At 41.5% G+C, this 13,301-nt stretch overlaps 1 protein-coding gene across 1 annotated transcript; it reads right to left on the bottom strand.

Annotated features, from left to right (window-relative positions):
• Positions 1–7,644: 7,644 nt before the first annotated feature.
• On the bottom strand, positions 7,645–11,727 carry LOC115668844 (receptor like protein 22-like). Its single transcript, XM_030590214.2, has 2 exons — positions 10,428–11,727; positions 7,645–9,558 (listed from the first exon to the last, which is right to left on the bottom strand). The coding sequence occupies exons 1-2, from the start codon at positions 11,725–11,727 to the stop codon at positions 7,778–7,780; spliced, it is 3,081 nt and encodes a 1,026-aa protein (XP_030446074.2). The 3' UTR covers positions 7,645–7,777.
• Between the last annotated feature and the right edge of the window lie 1,574 nt (positions 11,728–13,301).

Here is a 13,301-nt window from a genome sequence, read left to right as displayed (position 1 = left end):
GCAAGTTAAGGCTTCCCAAGCCCTTATAAACTAGCCTAGGACTCCCCCCTAGGCGATGTGGGACAGGAGACATGCCCCCCCTTGCCATCCTAGAAGCCTGTCAGGAGTCGTTCCTTGTCCAGGCTCTCTGGCCCCGGCGACCACTCCCCGCCCTCGTCAGATCGGGTCGTTACAGTATTTCTCCTCAATCCTGTTTGACTTCTCAATTTAGAGGATCTGAAGTAGTAGATTGATTCCTAATGATGGAAACGGAAAACACACCCAATGAGCAAAGAAAAGTGTCACAACGAACAAAGAAAAAAAAAACAAAAATACTATATGAAAACAATACTCTCAATCAAATCGAGAGAGAAAATCACAATTCGAGTTGAGAAGATGGAGTCTCCCTCGATTGAGAGTTACTTCTCCCTAAAAAGAGTACATAATTGAAATATCTAAAAGGTACTTTATTCGTGTCTGCCAGTTCTAATAATTTAATCTTTCTATTTTTTTGTCCAAGGGGCAAATACATCAGAATTCCAAGCAAAATGTAACCTCTACACTACACTATGAAATGTTATAACCAAACCATCTTTGGTATTTGAACAATCCAGGTCAATGGAATCAATATGTAAATCCTATTGGCTCATTCCATCATTGAAGCAGACTATTGTCGACACATGACCCAAGTATAAAGCATGTACACTAATGAGGGTGACATGATATTGTCTTCTTCTTCTTTTTTAAACTTTTGTGTTTGTTATTAGAGCACGTATGTAATGGAACCCAGAGGAGATTGTCATGCCATAGCTTTCATGGTTAGCAACTTCAATGGATGGGAATTCTGCGCCTTCTTAGGGTGCGCATGAATACCATTCTGTGCCCGGAAACTATTTCTGAACAGAAATGATTTTTTTTTATTCTGTGCCCGGAAATAATTTCTGAGTATTTTAAGGCGTTTGATAAACTGTCCAAAATTTCTATTCCTAGAGTATTAAAGAACAGAAATGTGTTTGGTAACTACACAAAATTTCTGTTCCCAAATAATATTTTAATAATATTTTGAATTGTTTAATTTTTTTGCTTTTTACCCATTTTCTTCTTTGGCCATGGCCGGTCGCGGCGACCGGCCACGCCCCGTGGCCGGCGAGGGCGGCACGGCCCTCGCCGACCGCCGGCGGAGCGAGGGCGGCATGGCCCTCGCCGGCCGCCCAGCGGAGCGAGGGCGAGGGCGGACCCTTGCCGCACAGGGAAGGCGGCCTCGCCCAGATCGGCTTCGCCGTGGGTCGCGACGGCGAGGCTCGGCCTTGCCGAGATCTGGGCGAGGCCGACCTCGCCGTCGCGACCGACGGGGAGGCTCGGCCTCGCCCGGGCGGTGAGGGTCCGGCCTCGCCCTCGCCGCGAGGGCGACCCTCGCCTCCGCCGGCGGCCGGCGAAGGCCGTGACGCCCTCGCCGGCCCTGGGCTGTGGCCGGTCGCCGGCCCAGCCCAAGGAAGAACAACACAAAAATAAGAAAAGAAAAAAAAGAAAAAGAAAAAAAACTGGTTCTCAAAATTGTGCCGAGAAACAAGAAGCAACTTTTTTTTACTTCTTGTTTCTCTTCCAAAACTGTTTCTCGGCACAAATTTTTGCAAAAATGTGCTCAGGAATAAAAAGTTTACCAAACGCATTTCTGTTCCCAAACTATTTCTAGAAACAAAAGAACAAAATTTTTTATTATTTGGCACGTTACCAAATGGGCCCTTATTAGCCACTCCAAAATTCTACGTGAAAGGACACGTGGGCGTGACTAAAGGCAAAATGTCAAAAGTCTTTTGGGCTAGTTATTTTTCTTTGGATGACCTATCATCTCCACGTAAGCAGGGTCATTGTCCTTCATGGCTGCCAATAGTTTAATCAAAATCTAGGAGATTTTCTTTTTAATATGTTTGCGAAATCTATTTTCTTTGGATAAAATTTCAAAGAGGCAAATATAATATGCATGCTATTGCGGAAGTAAGCGATCGAACAATAAAATTAATACAACAAGAAAATAAATCGGACACCAGATTTACGTAATTCGATCGTAGTGATCTACGTTTTCGGGGAGACACGAAATTCCACTATAAATCAAACGATACAACAAAGATTACAACCGCACTCGAGTTATTCAAACACTCGAAGTGTTTCTCAAGTCCCAATTACACTAAATAATTAACGCGGTATTTAGCCCTACAATTTTTCACGAAATAACCTATCAATCTCACGAAAGAATTATATATAAATTTTTACCACAAGAATTTAATCGCTTGAACACTAATTCTCTTCGATGTAATTCACGAATAAGAAACCCACGAAGATAGCCCGCTGCCAAGCACTCCTTGTAAACGGCGCTTCAATAGATAGCACACGACGAAGACCAAGAACAACACATATATTGCACCAAGTGACGATCAGGCCAACTTCCAATAAGAAATGGAATCCGTGGGATTCGGTCAAACCCAAGTCCAGCTTGGACTCTCTTTCTTTGATCGTAACTTCAACATGAAGCAGGAAGGGCACCTTTTTCTTTTATTTCTTTTTTTTTTTATCTTTCCTTCTCTGACACAATTGGCCATAGAGGACAAACAAAGTGGGATTAGTCAACAAAGTCCAATCTTGGACTTTCCTTTTCTTTTGCACCTTGGCCAGACTCCAAAACCGAACAGAAAATATAGATTTCCACTATGGATATCCACGTATATTCAACTTCTAGATTTTCCTTTAATTTATCTTGGGTTGGATTTTGTTCGCCGACTCAAAGTCGAGACATGTTATAACACATGTGACCAACAAAAATAATAATATGTATGCGACATCTGACTTTGAGATTTAACTTAATACAAGCTAGTGAAAAATTTAAATATTTGGGTTTAAATAACAAACACACTCAATTTGTCTAGCCGCTTGACTATTGATGAGTCGTTGTTTCCATAGCTTCTTATAAATGAATCAACAATCCATATGAGAATGGGTACCGACAAAGTGACGATTAAGATCGGCCATACCATATGTAGATCTTGCCATAAATATTTTGCAATTTCAACATATTATTTAACTCTCACTTCCTTTTTTTAGATAATGTTAAGAGTTATAAGTAATTAGGGATTTTTTTGGACAGGGAAAAAAATGGTCACACATCCACAAGGTACAAGTTAGGTCAGATTCTCATACATGCCGTGATTGATTGTTCATGTCACATTATAGTTGCATAGTTGGTCCGCTGAAATGACATCTCATAATTTTTTCCACAGAAAGGCCAAAATTGAGAAACTCGCAAAAAGACTTTTGCCCATCTTTAAGGCTGTGTTCGTTTGCGGAAAAATATTTTTCCGAAAAATATTTTCCGCGTTTTCCGGTGTTCGGGGGCGGAAAATGTTTTCCGTGGGAAAACATTTTCCTTCCCCACCCCCAAATCCTTCATTGTTTTGAGGAAAATGATTTCCTCTTTTCACAAAGAGGAAATCATTTTCCCCAAAACAAGGCAAAATTGCCCATGGGAGGGAAAATGTTTTCCGCGGGAGAGGAAGTTGATCACCAGTCACCACTGGCTGCCGTCGCCGGTCGCCGCCGCCGCCGCCGCCGGTCGCCGATCGCCGACCGCCGCCGCCCGGCCACCGATCGCCGGCCGCCGCCGGTCGCTCGCCGCCGGTCGCCGGCGAAAAATATTTTCCGAAACATTTTCATATTGATCGCCGAACACCGGAAAATTATGTTTCGGGAAAACATTTTCCAGGAAAATGACTTCCGGGAAAATATTTTCCAAAAGAAGAATATTTTCCGCCAAACGAACGGATCCTAAGATTGATGGACATGAATCGTTCTACAGTTTTTAGGAGTATTCCTAGTTCTCGAAGCACAAAAAGAAAAGATCGTAATCTTTGACTGAAAATATCTTAAACTTTATATATCATCACCTAGTTTTATATAAAAAAAAAGACCGTAAACCAAATTACCATGAATTATGAACTAGGATAAATCTCATGGGAACTCTCGAAGCTCCAATGGACAGTGAACACATCGCGGGCAGAGATATGTCGGTAAGACATGGCCTTCGATTACGATTAGCCAACCATGGTACCCATTTATGCATTAAACTAATGCCATGTCTGTTATTCAAGCAATTACAAGCACTCATAGGCATAATTTACTGATGGAACCTCTTTTTAGGATAAACACTATGAGAATATGCTCTTTTGATTCTGAGACTCCTCTTAATCATATCAAGGCCGAGCTCTCATCCGCATGACACATTTGATTAGCAAAGCACGTATGAAACACCGACATCAAAATGACCGAAGTATAAAGCATGAACACTAATGACGGTGACATGATATTGTCTATTGTTTTTTTTTTTGGGGGGGAGGTGTCGTTATTGGAGCACGTATGTAATAAAAGAGGCAGAGGAGATTGTAACGCCATAGCTTTCCTAGTTAGCAACTTCTGTGGATAGGAATTCTGGGGCTTCTTATTAGCCACTCCAAAATTCTATGTGAAAGGACACATAGGGGTGACTAAAGCAAAATGTCTAAGTCTTTCGGGCTTGTTTTTTCTTTGGATGACTTATCATCTTCACATAAGTAGGGTCATTGTCATTCATGGCTGTCAAGAGTTTAATCCTTAATCCTTGATCTTTCAAGTTCCTCGATGAGAAAAATCAATTAAGGGCGATAAGATGCGATCTAAGACCTAGCCCTAAAGAGTAATCCTTTATGAATTCTTCTGTTTGATTGTCAATGACCTACCTCCAATCAGATCAAAGAAGCAATTTAACCAGTATGTGAAATCTGACTTAAGATATCACCTAAAACAAACAAGAGAAAAATTTAGATATTTTGGGCATAAATAACAGGCATATTCAATTAATCTAGCTGCTTGACTCCATGATGGGCCACTATTTGCATAGCTTCCTATGAATGAATCAACAATCCACATAAAAGACTAAGGAACTGACAAAGTGATGATTAAGATCGATCACACTATGTATATGTCTTGCCATAGATGTTTCATAATTTCAACATATTGCTTGAATCTCACTATTCTTTTGTTTTTTAAACTAATGTCAAGAGTTATAAGCAAATAGGCTATTCCTTTTCTAAAGGGAAAAACTGGTCATACATCCACAAGGTACACATTAGGTTGAATTCTCGTGCATACCGTGATTGATGGTTCATGTGCAATCATAGGTGCGTAGTTGGTCCACTAAAATGGATCCTCATACTTTTGCCACAAAAAAATCAAAATTGTAAGACCTGCCAAAAGGCTTTTGCCTATCTTTTAGATTGACCAACGGAAGTTATTCTGTAATTCTTTAGAGCATTTCTAGTCCTTGAATCACAAGGAAAAAAAACACACACACACAATCGATTGAAAATATTTTCAGATTTGAAGCCGGCACTCCTCAAGCAGTTAATCTAATGTGGGATCTTTCCCAATATCCTCTACGCCTACTTATATTCTCTTTGCGGCTAAAAGCATCGACTACCTTGTTAGCTGTCTCGGACTTGTGTTGAAGGACAAAATGAATTCTTGCAAGTTGGAAACCCATATATCACCACCTAGTTTTATATAATAATAATGACAAAATATATGTGATTTTGATGAATTACAGACAAGCATAAATCTCTCAGGAGCTATATAAGCTCCGAAGGACAGTGAACACATCGCAGCAGAAATGTGGCGCTATGAGATGGCCTTAGACTAGAATTAGTATTTACACATTGAAATTGATACCGTGTCTGTTATTCAAAGCAATTAGGGGCACTCATAGGCATAATTTGCTGATGGAACCTCTTCTGGCTGAATGCAAGAACTTGCCCGTGAAGCTGCGGGAATACAAAATTGAGCACATATTCAAAGAAGCAAAAGGTTGCACGGATGCTTTGGCCCTGCTTGCAAAGGAACAACATCTACAGTTTGGTACTTATTCCTCTGTTTTAGATGTAATTAAAGACCTTTTGCATAATGACTCTATTGGGAGGACATATACTACAGACAATGCAACTTGACTAGTTTTGTGTAATGATTGACAATTGAGACTTGTTATGAGACCAAATGAGATTTGTGTAGATAGAGCATCGTCGTCCCTTGCCCATATTGACATAGTGCATTCAGGATTTACTTAGCCATGCAGGATGTGGAGGCTTGTGCTATTTTGAAGGGTAATCTTCGCTGTGATCTTGGGATTCAGAACAGTCGACAAGAAGACAGACATAAATGATATCTAATTATAATGGGATAAGTACACCGGAAGTTTCGAAACTTATCACGGAAGTGTAATTGAGTTCTTAAACTTACAAAAAATGCAATCAAGTCCTAAAATCTGTCAAATTGGTGCAATCGAGTCATTTCGTTAACTCCGTCCAAGGCTAACAAAAAATGCTGACGTAGCCTTTTTTAAGATCATAGCGCGTAGTTTGAGCGAATATATGTCAACCGTATCTTCGAGATAGGCTGATCGAGTAATTCACTTACGGATACTCCTAAATACAAGGATCTCAACGTGTTTGCCAAATATACGTGATTCACGACACGAGTCGTTTAAGCACGTGAAATTCATGCGACTTCCTCCACTGTTTATAACGACTTGGAATGATTGGGGCCACTAAATGTGGCTGTTGAAGTTATTCCTCAGCTAACTGAAATGGAAATGATGAAGCTGTTCATTCGCCTCCGAATGCAAGGAATGCACTTCAATTCCTTCAACAAATTGGTCCTCACATGTGAACATAATGAATTCCTCCACTTTTTATAATGACTTGGAATGAATGGGGCCATGGTAAATTGCAATGCCCCCTTTTCATGTACCTTTTTGTTTCTCTTCTTTCCAATGTCGTCAGGATCCGAAGTGGATCACCATCCACCGAAAGAAAAGGTCTTTTCTGAATTCTTATAGATCATTAACTATTTCCTTAGTAATTCCTACTTCTAAATACAAGTTTGTGAGTTCAGATTCAATCTATCTCACTCGTGTCATCAATTGGTACGAATAAACACCTTTTATCACTCCTCTTTGTACTTATTTTTTTGTCATTCTTATTAAAAGAACTGGCACAAATATAATCGATTTTTTTTATTGCTCTAACCCCCGCACTTCGCAGGCATGGGACGAGGATGGAGATGGGGACTTCCATGGGCCTTGCTCACTACTCTACTTATTCCAATATAATCCTTTTAATTATGTTCAATTGTAGAAAGTTCTGTTGAAATCGTTATTTTGTTAGATTTCATGTTCACATTTATACTCGTTAAACTAAATCACTCATCAAATTATATGCTCTTTAAGCTAGCAAATTTACATTTAACTTAAGGTGGATAGTCTCTACGAAAATAACTCAAGGCGCTTTCTACTCACGAACCATGAAGATTTCACACCAATCTCCTTGGTTTCCATGGACGACAAAACTTTCTACGTCATCCTCGACCATGTATAATAATTGGCTTCTTATTAGTATCCACTTATCTCAATTACGTCTCTAAATCGTAGTATCTACAGGCTTTCAAAATAAATGGATACATAAACTAGGTCCCGGGTAAGATCCTCTATATCCGTGAGAGTCATTTGGCTAGTACTATAACAACAAAACATTATGAGATTGCTGAGGTATGTATGGACAGAGATGTTCTCTAAGAACCTAAAGAGCTAACTTTCATGAGCAAGAAAACAACATCTCCATAATAGTATACTGAAACATGCAAACAAACATAGATTGGAATCTTCAGACATGCATGTATGCATTAAGTATCTAGCTGCATATTTTCTTGTCTGCCAGAGATTTCCTCACCTTTTCCATCCTTTTGCCATTCTCTTGGAGTAGTGCAAGAACCACCTACTCTTCTCGTCAATGATCAAGTTCCCCAGCACAACACCAACCAAAAACCCAACTCCAGCGCCAGCCAGCACGATTTTCCAATCCAAGTCGAATAGAGACTCTACTTCATTATCTACTTTGAAAGATGATGGTGGTGGTGCAGCGCTTTCACCAGTTGTGCATTTATTTGGCAGAGGACTTCCACACAACCCCTGATTCATCGTAAACGAACTGCTCTCGAATGTGTCGAACTGTGTTCCATGTGGTATTCGTCCCGATAGTCGATTGTGATAGACATCGAAAAATTCAAGAAATGTGAGGCTGGCTAGTTGTTGGGGAATCTCTCCCGTGAGATTGTTTAGGGAAAGATCCAATGATTCGAGCACTGTCAGGTTTGCCAAGGAAGGAGGGATGCTACCAATGAGGAAGTTGTTTGAAAGGTTGAGCATATGAAGAGACTTCAAATCTCCAATGAGTTCAGGAATGGAACCTTCGAACTTGTTACTAGAGAGGTCAATTGCCACAAGCATATATGGAATCTTCTTATATTCCCTTTTCGTGCCCTTATTCATCAATGTCAACGCATAAGTCATCATACTTCCGTCGAGTATGAAACCAGACATATCAATCCATTGATGTATATTCATATATGCCAACTTATCTTGACCATCGATAAACTTCATGGCATGGCAACTCTGTAACAACTTGAAAGGAAGTTTACCATTGAAGCTGTTGTTGGAAAGGTCTAGGATGTGCAAATTGGTGAAGTTAAGATGGCTTAGATGACCGTCTATGGGACCATAGAACTTATTGGACTGCAAGTCAATAACTTTTAGGTAGGCCAATTCCGATAGCCAAAATGGGAATGTATCATTAATTTGGTTGTCACCAAGATTCAAATGCTCCAGCATTCCGCAATTTCCTAAAGATCTCGGAACAATCCCTCTTAGTCGGTTTTCTCTTAGGTCGATCATCTTCAATGCACAATCATCTCGGTTAACGCGAGGGCTCATGCCATCGAATTTATTTCTTGCAAGGTTCAATAAAATCAAAGGACCAATACCACCCAGACAAGGAGGAAGTGTGCCATTCAGAGAATTGTTGGACAAATCGAGCACTACAAGAGATCTCAGTTCACAAATGGATGTTGGAATTTCCCCATATAGGAAGTTGTTGGAGATGTTGTATATCATGACCGAGGGAGGTGGGACAGGGAGGGTTGTTTCTAGCAAGTTAGAACTAACGTCAAGATATTCCAACTTCGGCAAAGGAAGACTAGTCTGGTTGTTTTCTAAGCCGGTTAAAAGATTGTGAGAAAGATCTATATACCAGAGAGATTCTTTGCTATTGTTCCACATCCATCTAGGAATGGTCCCTCGGATTCTGTTGTGTGATAGGTCTAGCCGCACCAATTCGCTTAAGTAGCCTATAAACTGTGGGAACTCGGTCAAGTTGCATGAATCCAAGATTAAGGTGGCAAGCGTCGATGTAGTGGCATTGATGAATGACTTGGTGAACGATATATTGTTGAAGGACAAATCTAAATCTCCCAAGTTCTTGAGTTTGAATAGATTATTTAAATCGAGAACGCCATTGAGATTAAACGACCCCAGCCCAAGCCATTCAAGATCTTCTAGATTCCACAATGTACTCGGAATATCACCGCCCAAGTCGTTGTGAGAAAGGTGGAGAAAAGTCAACTGCTTCAGGTTCGCAAATGAAGATGGAAGTCCACCGCTTAGCCGATTATCTACCAAACAGAAAGAAAAGAAGACACAAGACAAGAGGAGCGTTAGTTACACCATGGGACTAACCGCATTTGAGAATATTAGGAGCAAATGTGACGCCACGTCATCTATGCACCAGCCCACTCAGTGGACGAAAAGTGTGGCACTGTGGGTCCCACCTCCAGAAAATTGGGAAAGTCTCTCTCCCCCGGTTCGGGTCGCATCTCTTTCCTTCTCTCTCTCTCTCTGCAACTCCATGGAACCACCGATCTCTCGAGCTCCACCGCCGCTCCCTCCCTCCCCGACCACCACCAAAACCCTCGCCGCGAAGGCCACAAGCAAAACCACCATCGCTGCCTCAAGAGCTTCGAGTCCAGCAACAGGCCTGAGCCGGAAGGCCTTCCGACTCGGCAAGTTCGGCCAAGTCCTGAACCACGGACAACTTCTTCGTCATCAACTTCTTCTCCCACAACTTCCTCAACTTCAACTCTTCCTCCTCGCAATTGATCCCCCTCGACGTTGCGATCTCGATGCTCGACTCGACGCACGTCTCGTCCTCCCGCAACCTCCTCAAATCCCTAATTTTCAGATTCACGACCTAATGAATTTCGCCCACGCGCTAATCTTCGACAGAACCCATGAGTGGCGGCCGTCAATGGAGGGGTAGGGTTTCGAGCAGGAGGGAGGAGGAGAGGATTGGCGAGGTAGGCCTCGAAGTGGAGGAGGAAGTCCCTGTCTCTGGTTTTGCTGGTGGTCGTCGCGGCAGGGGTTTTGGCGGTGGTTGGGTAGGGAGCGAGCGGCCGTGGAGCTCAATAGATCGGTGGTTCCATGGAGCTGCAGAGAGAGAAGGAAGGAGATCCGACCGAACCAGCAGAGAGGAAGAAACTATTACCTGAAATTTCCAAGTAGGTAAGTTTTGTCAAGTTGACCACCCACTCCAAAGTATCACCACTCAAGTTATTGTAAGAGAGGCTTAGCTCTGATAGCTGGGTAAGATCAGCAAAGGAAACAGGGATTTGACCTTGCAAGTTATTTCCGCGAAGGTATAGTCTAGTGAGATGAGAAAGATTACCCAATGAAGAGGGAAGCGATCCCGAAAAATGGCACTCCCAGGCGTTTAACTCATTCAAGAGACTAAGATTTCCGATCGAAGAGGGTATTTCTCCTGAGAATTTGGTATTGTAAAGGTTTATGGATTTCAATGGAGAACCCCAATGCTGTTTGGGAAGAATACCAGAAAGGTTGGAATTGCCAGAAATGTCAAGGACTTCCAAGTTTGGCAGCTGAAAAATGCTGACCGGAAAGTCTCCATTCAATCCACAATATCCAAGCTCGGAAACAGGGATTTGATCTAGCAAGTAATTTCTGCGAAGGTCTAGTGCGGTGAGATGAGAAAGATTACCCAATGAAGAGGGAAGTCCCGAAAAAGAGCAGTAGCTAGCGTCTAACTCATTCAAGAGACTAAGATTTCCGATCGAAGCGGGTATTTCTCCCGAGAAGTCGGTCGAGGAAAGGTATAACAATTTCAATGGAGAACCCCAATGCGGTTTGGGAAAAAAACCAGAAAGGTTGGGATTCAGAGAAATGTCAAGGACTTCCAAGTTTGGCATCTGAAAAATGCTGACCGGAAAGTCTCCATTCAATCGACAATTTCCAAGCCGAAGCGATGTCAAGGAAGAGAAATTCGCTAGCACATGAGGGACAGGTGATGACAAGCTTACAGAAGAAAGATCGATTTCTTTTAGCCCAGTCAAATTATGAACAAGGTCGCCCATGTTGGGCAAATGAAGTGGCAGGTCCCAAGAAGTGGACAAATCGAGAGAAACTAACCGGGATAGCTGCGAGATATCGTGAGGGATTTCACCGGAAAAATCCGAGTGGGAGAGATTAAGGTATTGTAACTTCGAAAGATTGCTGAAGCCGTACGGGATTGGGGAGAAGTTGAAGCTGTTGTAAGCGAGATTGAGCGACTCCACGTGAACGAGTCGAAAGAGAGTGGTGTTGGGACTCATGGTGCCCGAGAGACAACTGCTACTGAGATCGAGGGCAATCACTCGGCCGGTGACCTCGTCACATTCGATGCCGTCCCACGAACAACAATCTCCACTTCCATCTAGAGACCAGGAGTGGACCTTTGGATAAATGCATCGCCAATCTGTCGTGTTGATTCTGAAACTTCTCTTGAATTCCATTAAGGCAGAGCTCTCATCTGCATGACAAGATACCTCAGCAAGCCTAGTACGAAAGAGAGAGAGTAGGAACATCAAAGTAAGCAGCAGATATAAGGATAAGGCTGCCATAATTTTCTGCTTTTGTTTTTGTTCTTTTGCTTACTGAAATGAGTTTTCGAGGGAGAGTGCAACGGAGAAGCTTTTTATAGGCAGCAACAATTCGTTCTGTCAATGGATATATCTTGCCACTTGGCCATTCAAAGTGCTTGACCCCATTACTTTTCATGGATTTTATGTATGCCTTCTGTATGGGCTTGAAAACTGCACGATGTTAGACCTATATACATATGTTTTATCATCTAGAGCACGAGCGCAGCGGCTTGGCATTGTCCCCTTTTATCTATATTTCTCTGTCATAGTTTCGATATAGAATCCATTCATTTCTTTTGGTGACATATTGGAAATTGGCAACAAGCTCCCATGTAAAATTGTTCATGTCGTTTGATTTTGACTCACAGCTTCAAGGCGTAATTTCAAGTACAGAGGTTGTTCAACGTTGTTTGTTCATCCATATGAGTTGCTTGTGCGGAACTTTCATCAATAAGCCCATTTTTATAGGTGGGCCCGTGTCTCTGTAACTGTAAACTCATGTTCTCTCCCTGCTTCATTTGAAATTATCACCAAAAAAGTCATTTTGTTCTCGGATTCATCAAGTTTAAGACTCATTTTCTCATGCATGGTTTCATTTTGATTTTTGATTAGTGAAGTTTCTCTCTTAATTATATCGCGTGAACTATCATGCGTCTAACACGATGTGCGTAAAGGCTGAGTAACAAATTTAAATCCTTCTACATTTTAATCTCAATTAGAATCTAATGTAGAGTAGAGCCCATCTACCAGTCCAAAGACCATACGATATTTCAAGGAAAATGGCAGGAAAGTCGAGTCCAAAGCAAGATAAAGGCATCATCTGTCAAAAGCTGTATTTTCTTGTGCCGGGCTTCGCCATTCATTGCCAGTATTATTGGCATGGTCCACTTACCAGTGAAATGACACCTCCCGTCTTTTTCATGTAGAAAAGAAGAAAAAAAAAAATCAAAACTTGACAAAACTCAACAAAGAATTTTCTTCCTTGTGATAAACCAGTTAGAACTATCCTAAGCACTGGGATTGGGATAATTTTACGATTTCCACTATTTTAAGGCTATTAATAGATGGGTTTAAGTGTTAATTTACGTTGTAAGTCCTAAATTTAGCAGGATAAGTTAAAAAAACATCTCATGTTTTTATCAAATCAATTTGTGTTACCAGAAAAATCAAGTAAGATAGTTTGGTGTTTTATGGCAAACAGAAGGGATAGTTCAATGTTTAACATATAGTTTGAGATTACTAGTAAAACGTACCGTGCGTGCACGCATTAAGACCACGCATCGGTCAAAAGCGGCAATAGAAAGGGCAAATGGAAGGTGTAAATTTTCTTGTGCCGTGCCTCACCATCTATTGCTAGGATAATCGGCATGGTCCACTTACCAGTGAAATCACATCTCACATCTTTTTCACGTAGGAAAAAAAGACCAAACTTCACAAACCTCATC

Source organism: Syzygium oleosum, unplaced genomic scaffold (assembly GCF_021117445.2).
Source record: "Syzygium oleosum isolate NSW1041296 unplaced genomic scaffold, Sole_v2.1 Sole_v2.14, whole genome shotgun sequence".
NCBI classification, from domain to species: Eukaryota; Viridiplantae; Streptophyta; class Magnoliopsida; order Myrtales; family Myrtaceae; genus Syzygium; species Syzygium oleosum.
Note: the sequence above shows the minus strand (reverse complement) of the source record. Positions and strands in the feature narration are given on the sequence as shown.

Excerpts from the sequence above, each read along its gene's own strand:
- LOC115668844 (XM_030590214.2), bottom strand. The coding sequence starts at position 11,727 with ATGGAATTCAAGAGAAGTTTCAGAATCAACACGACAGATTGGCGATGC. Across the intron at positions 9,559-10,427 it reads TACCTACTTGGAAATTTCAG|ATAATCGGCTAAGCGGTGGA; the intron begins GTAATAGTTTCT and ends TCTGTTTGGTAG.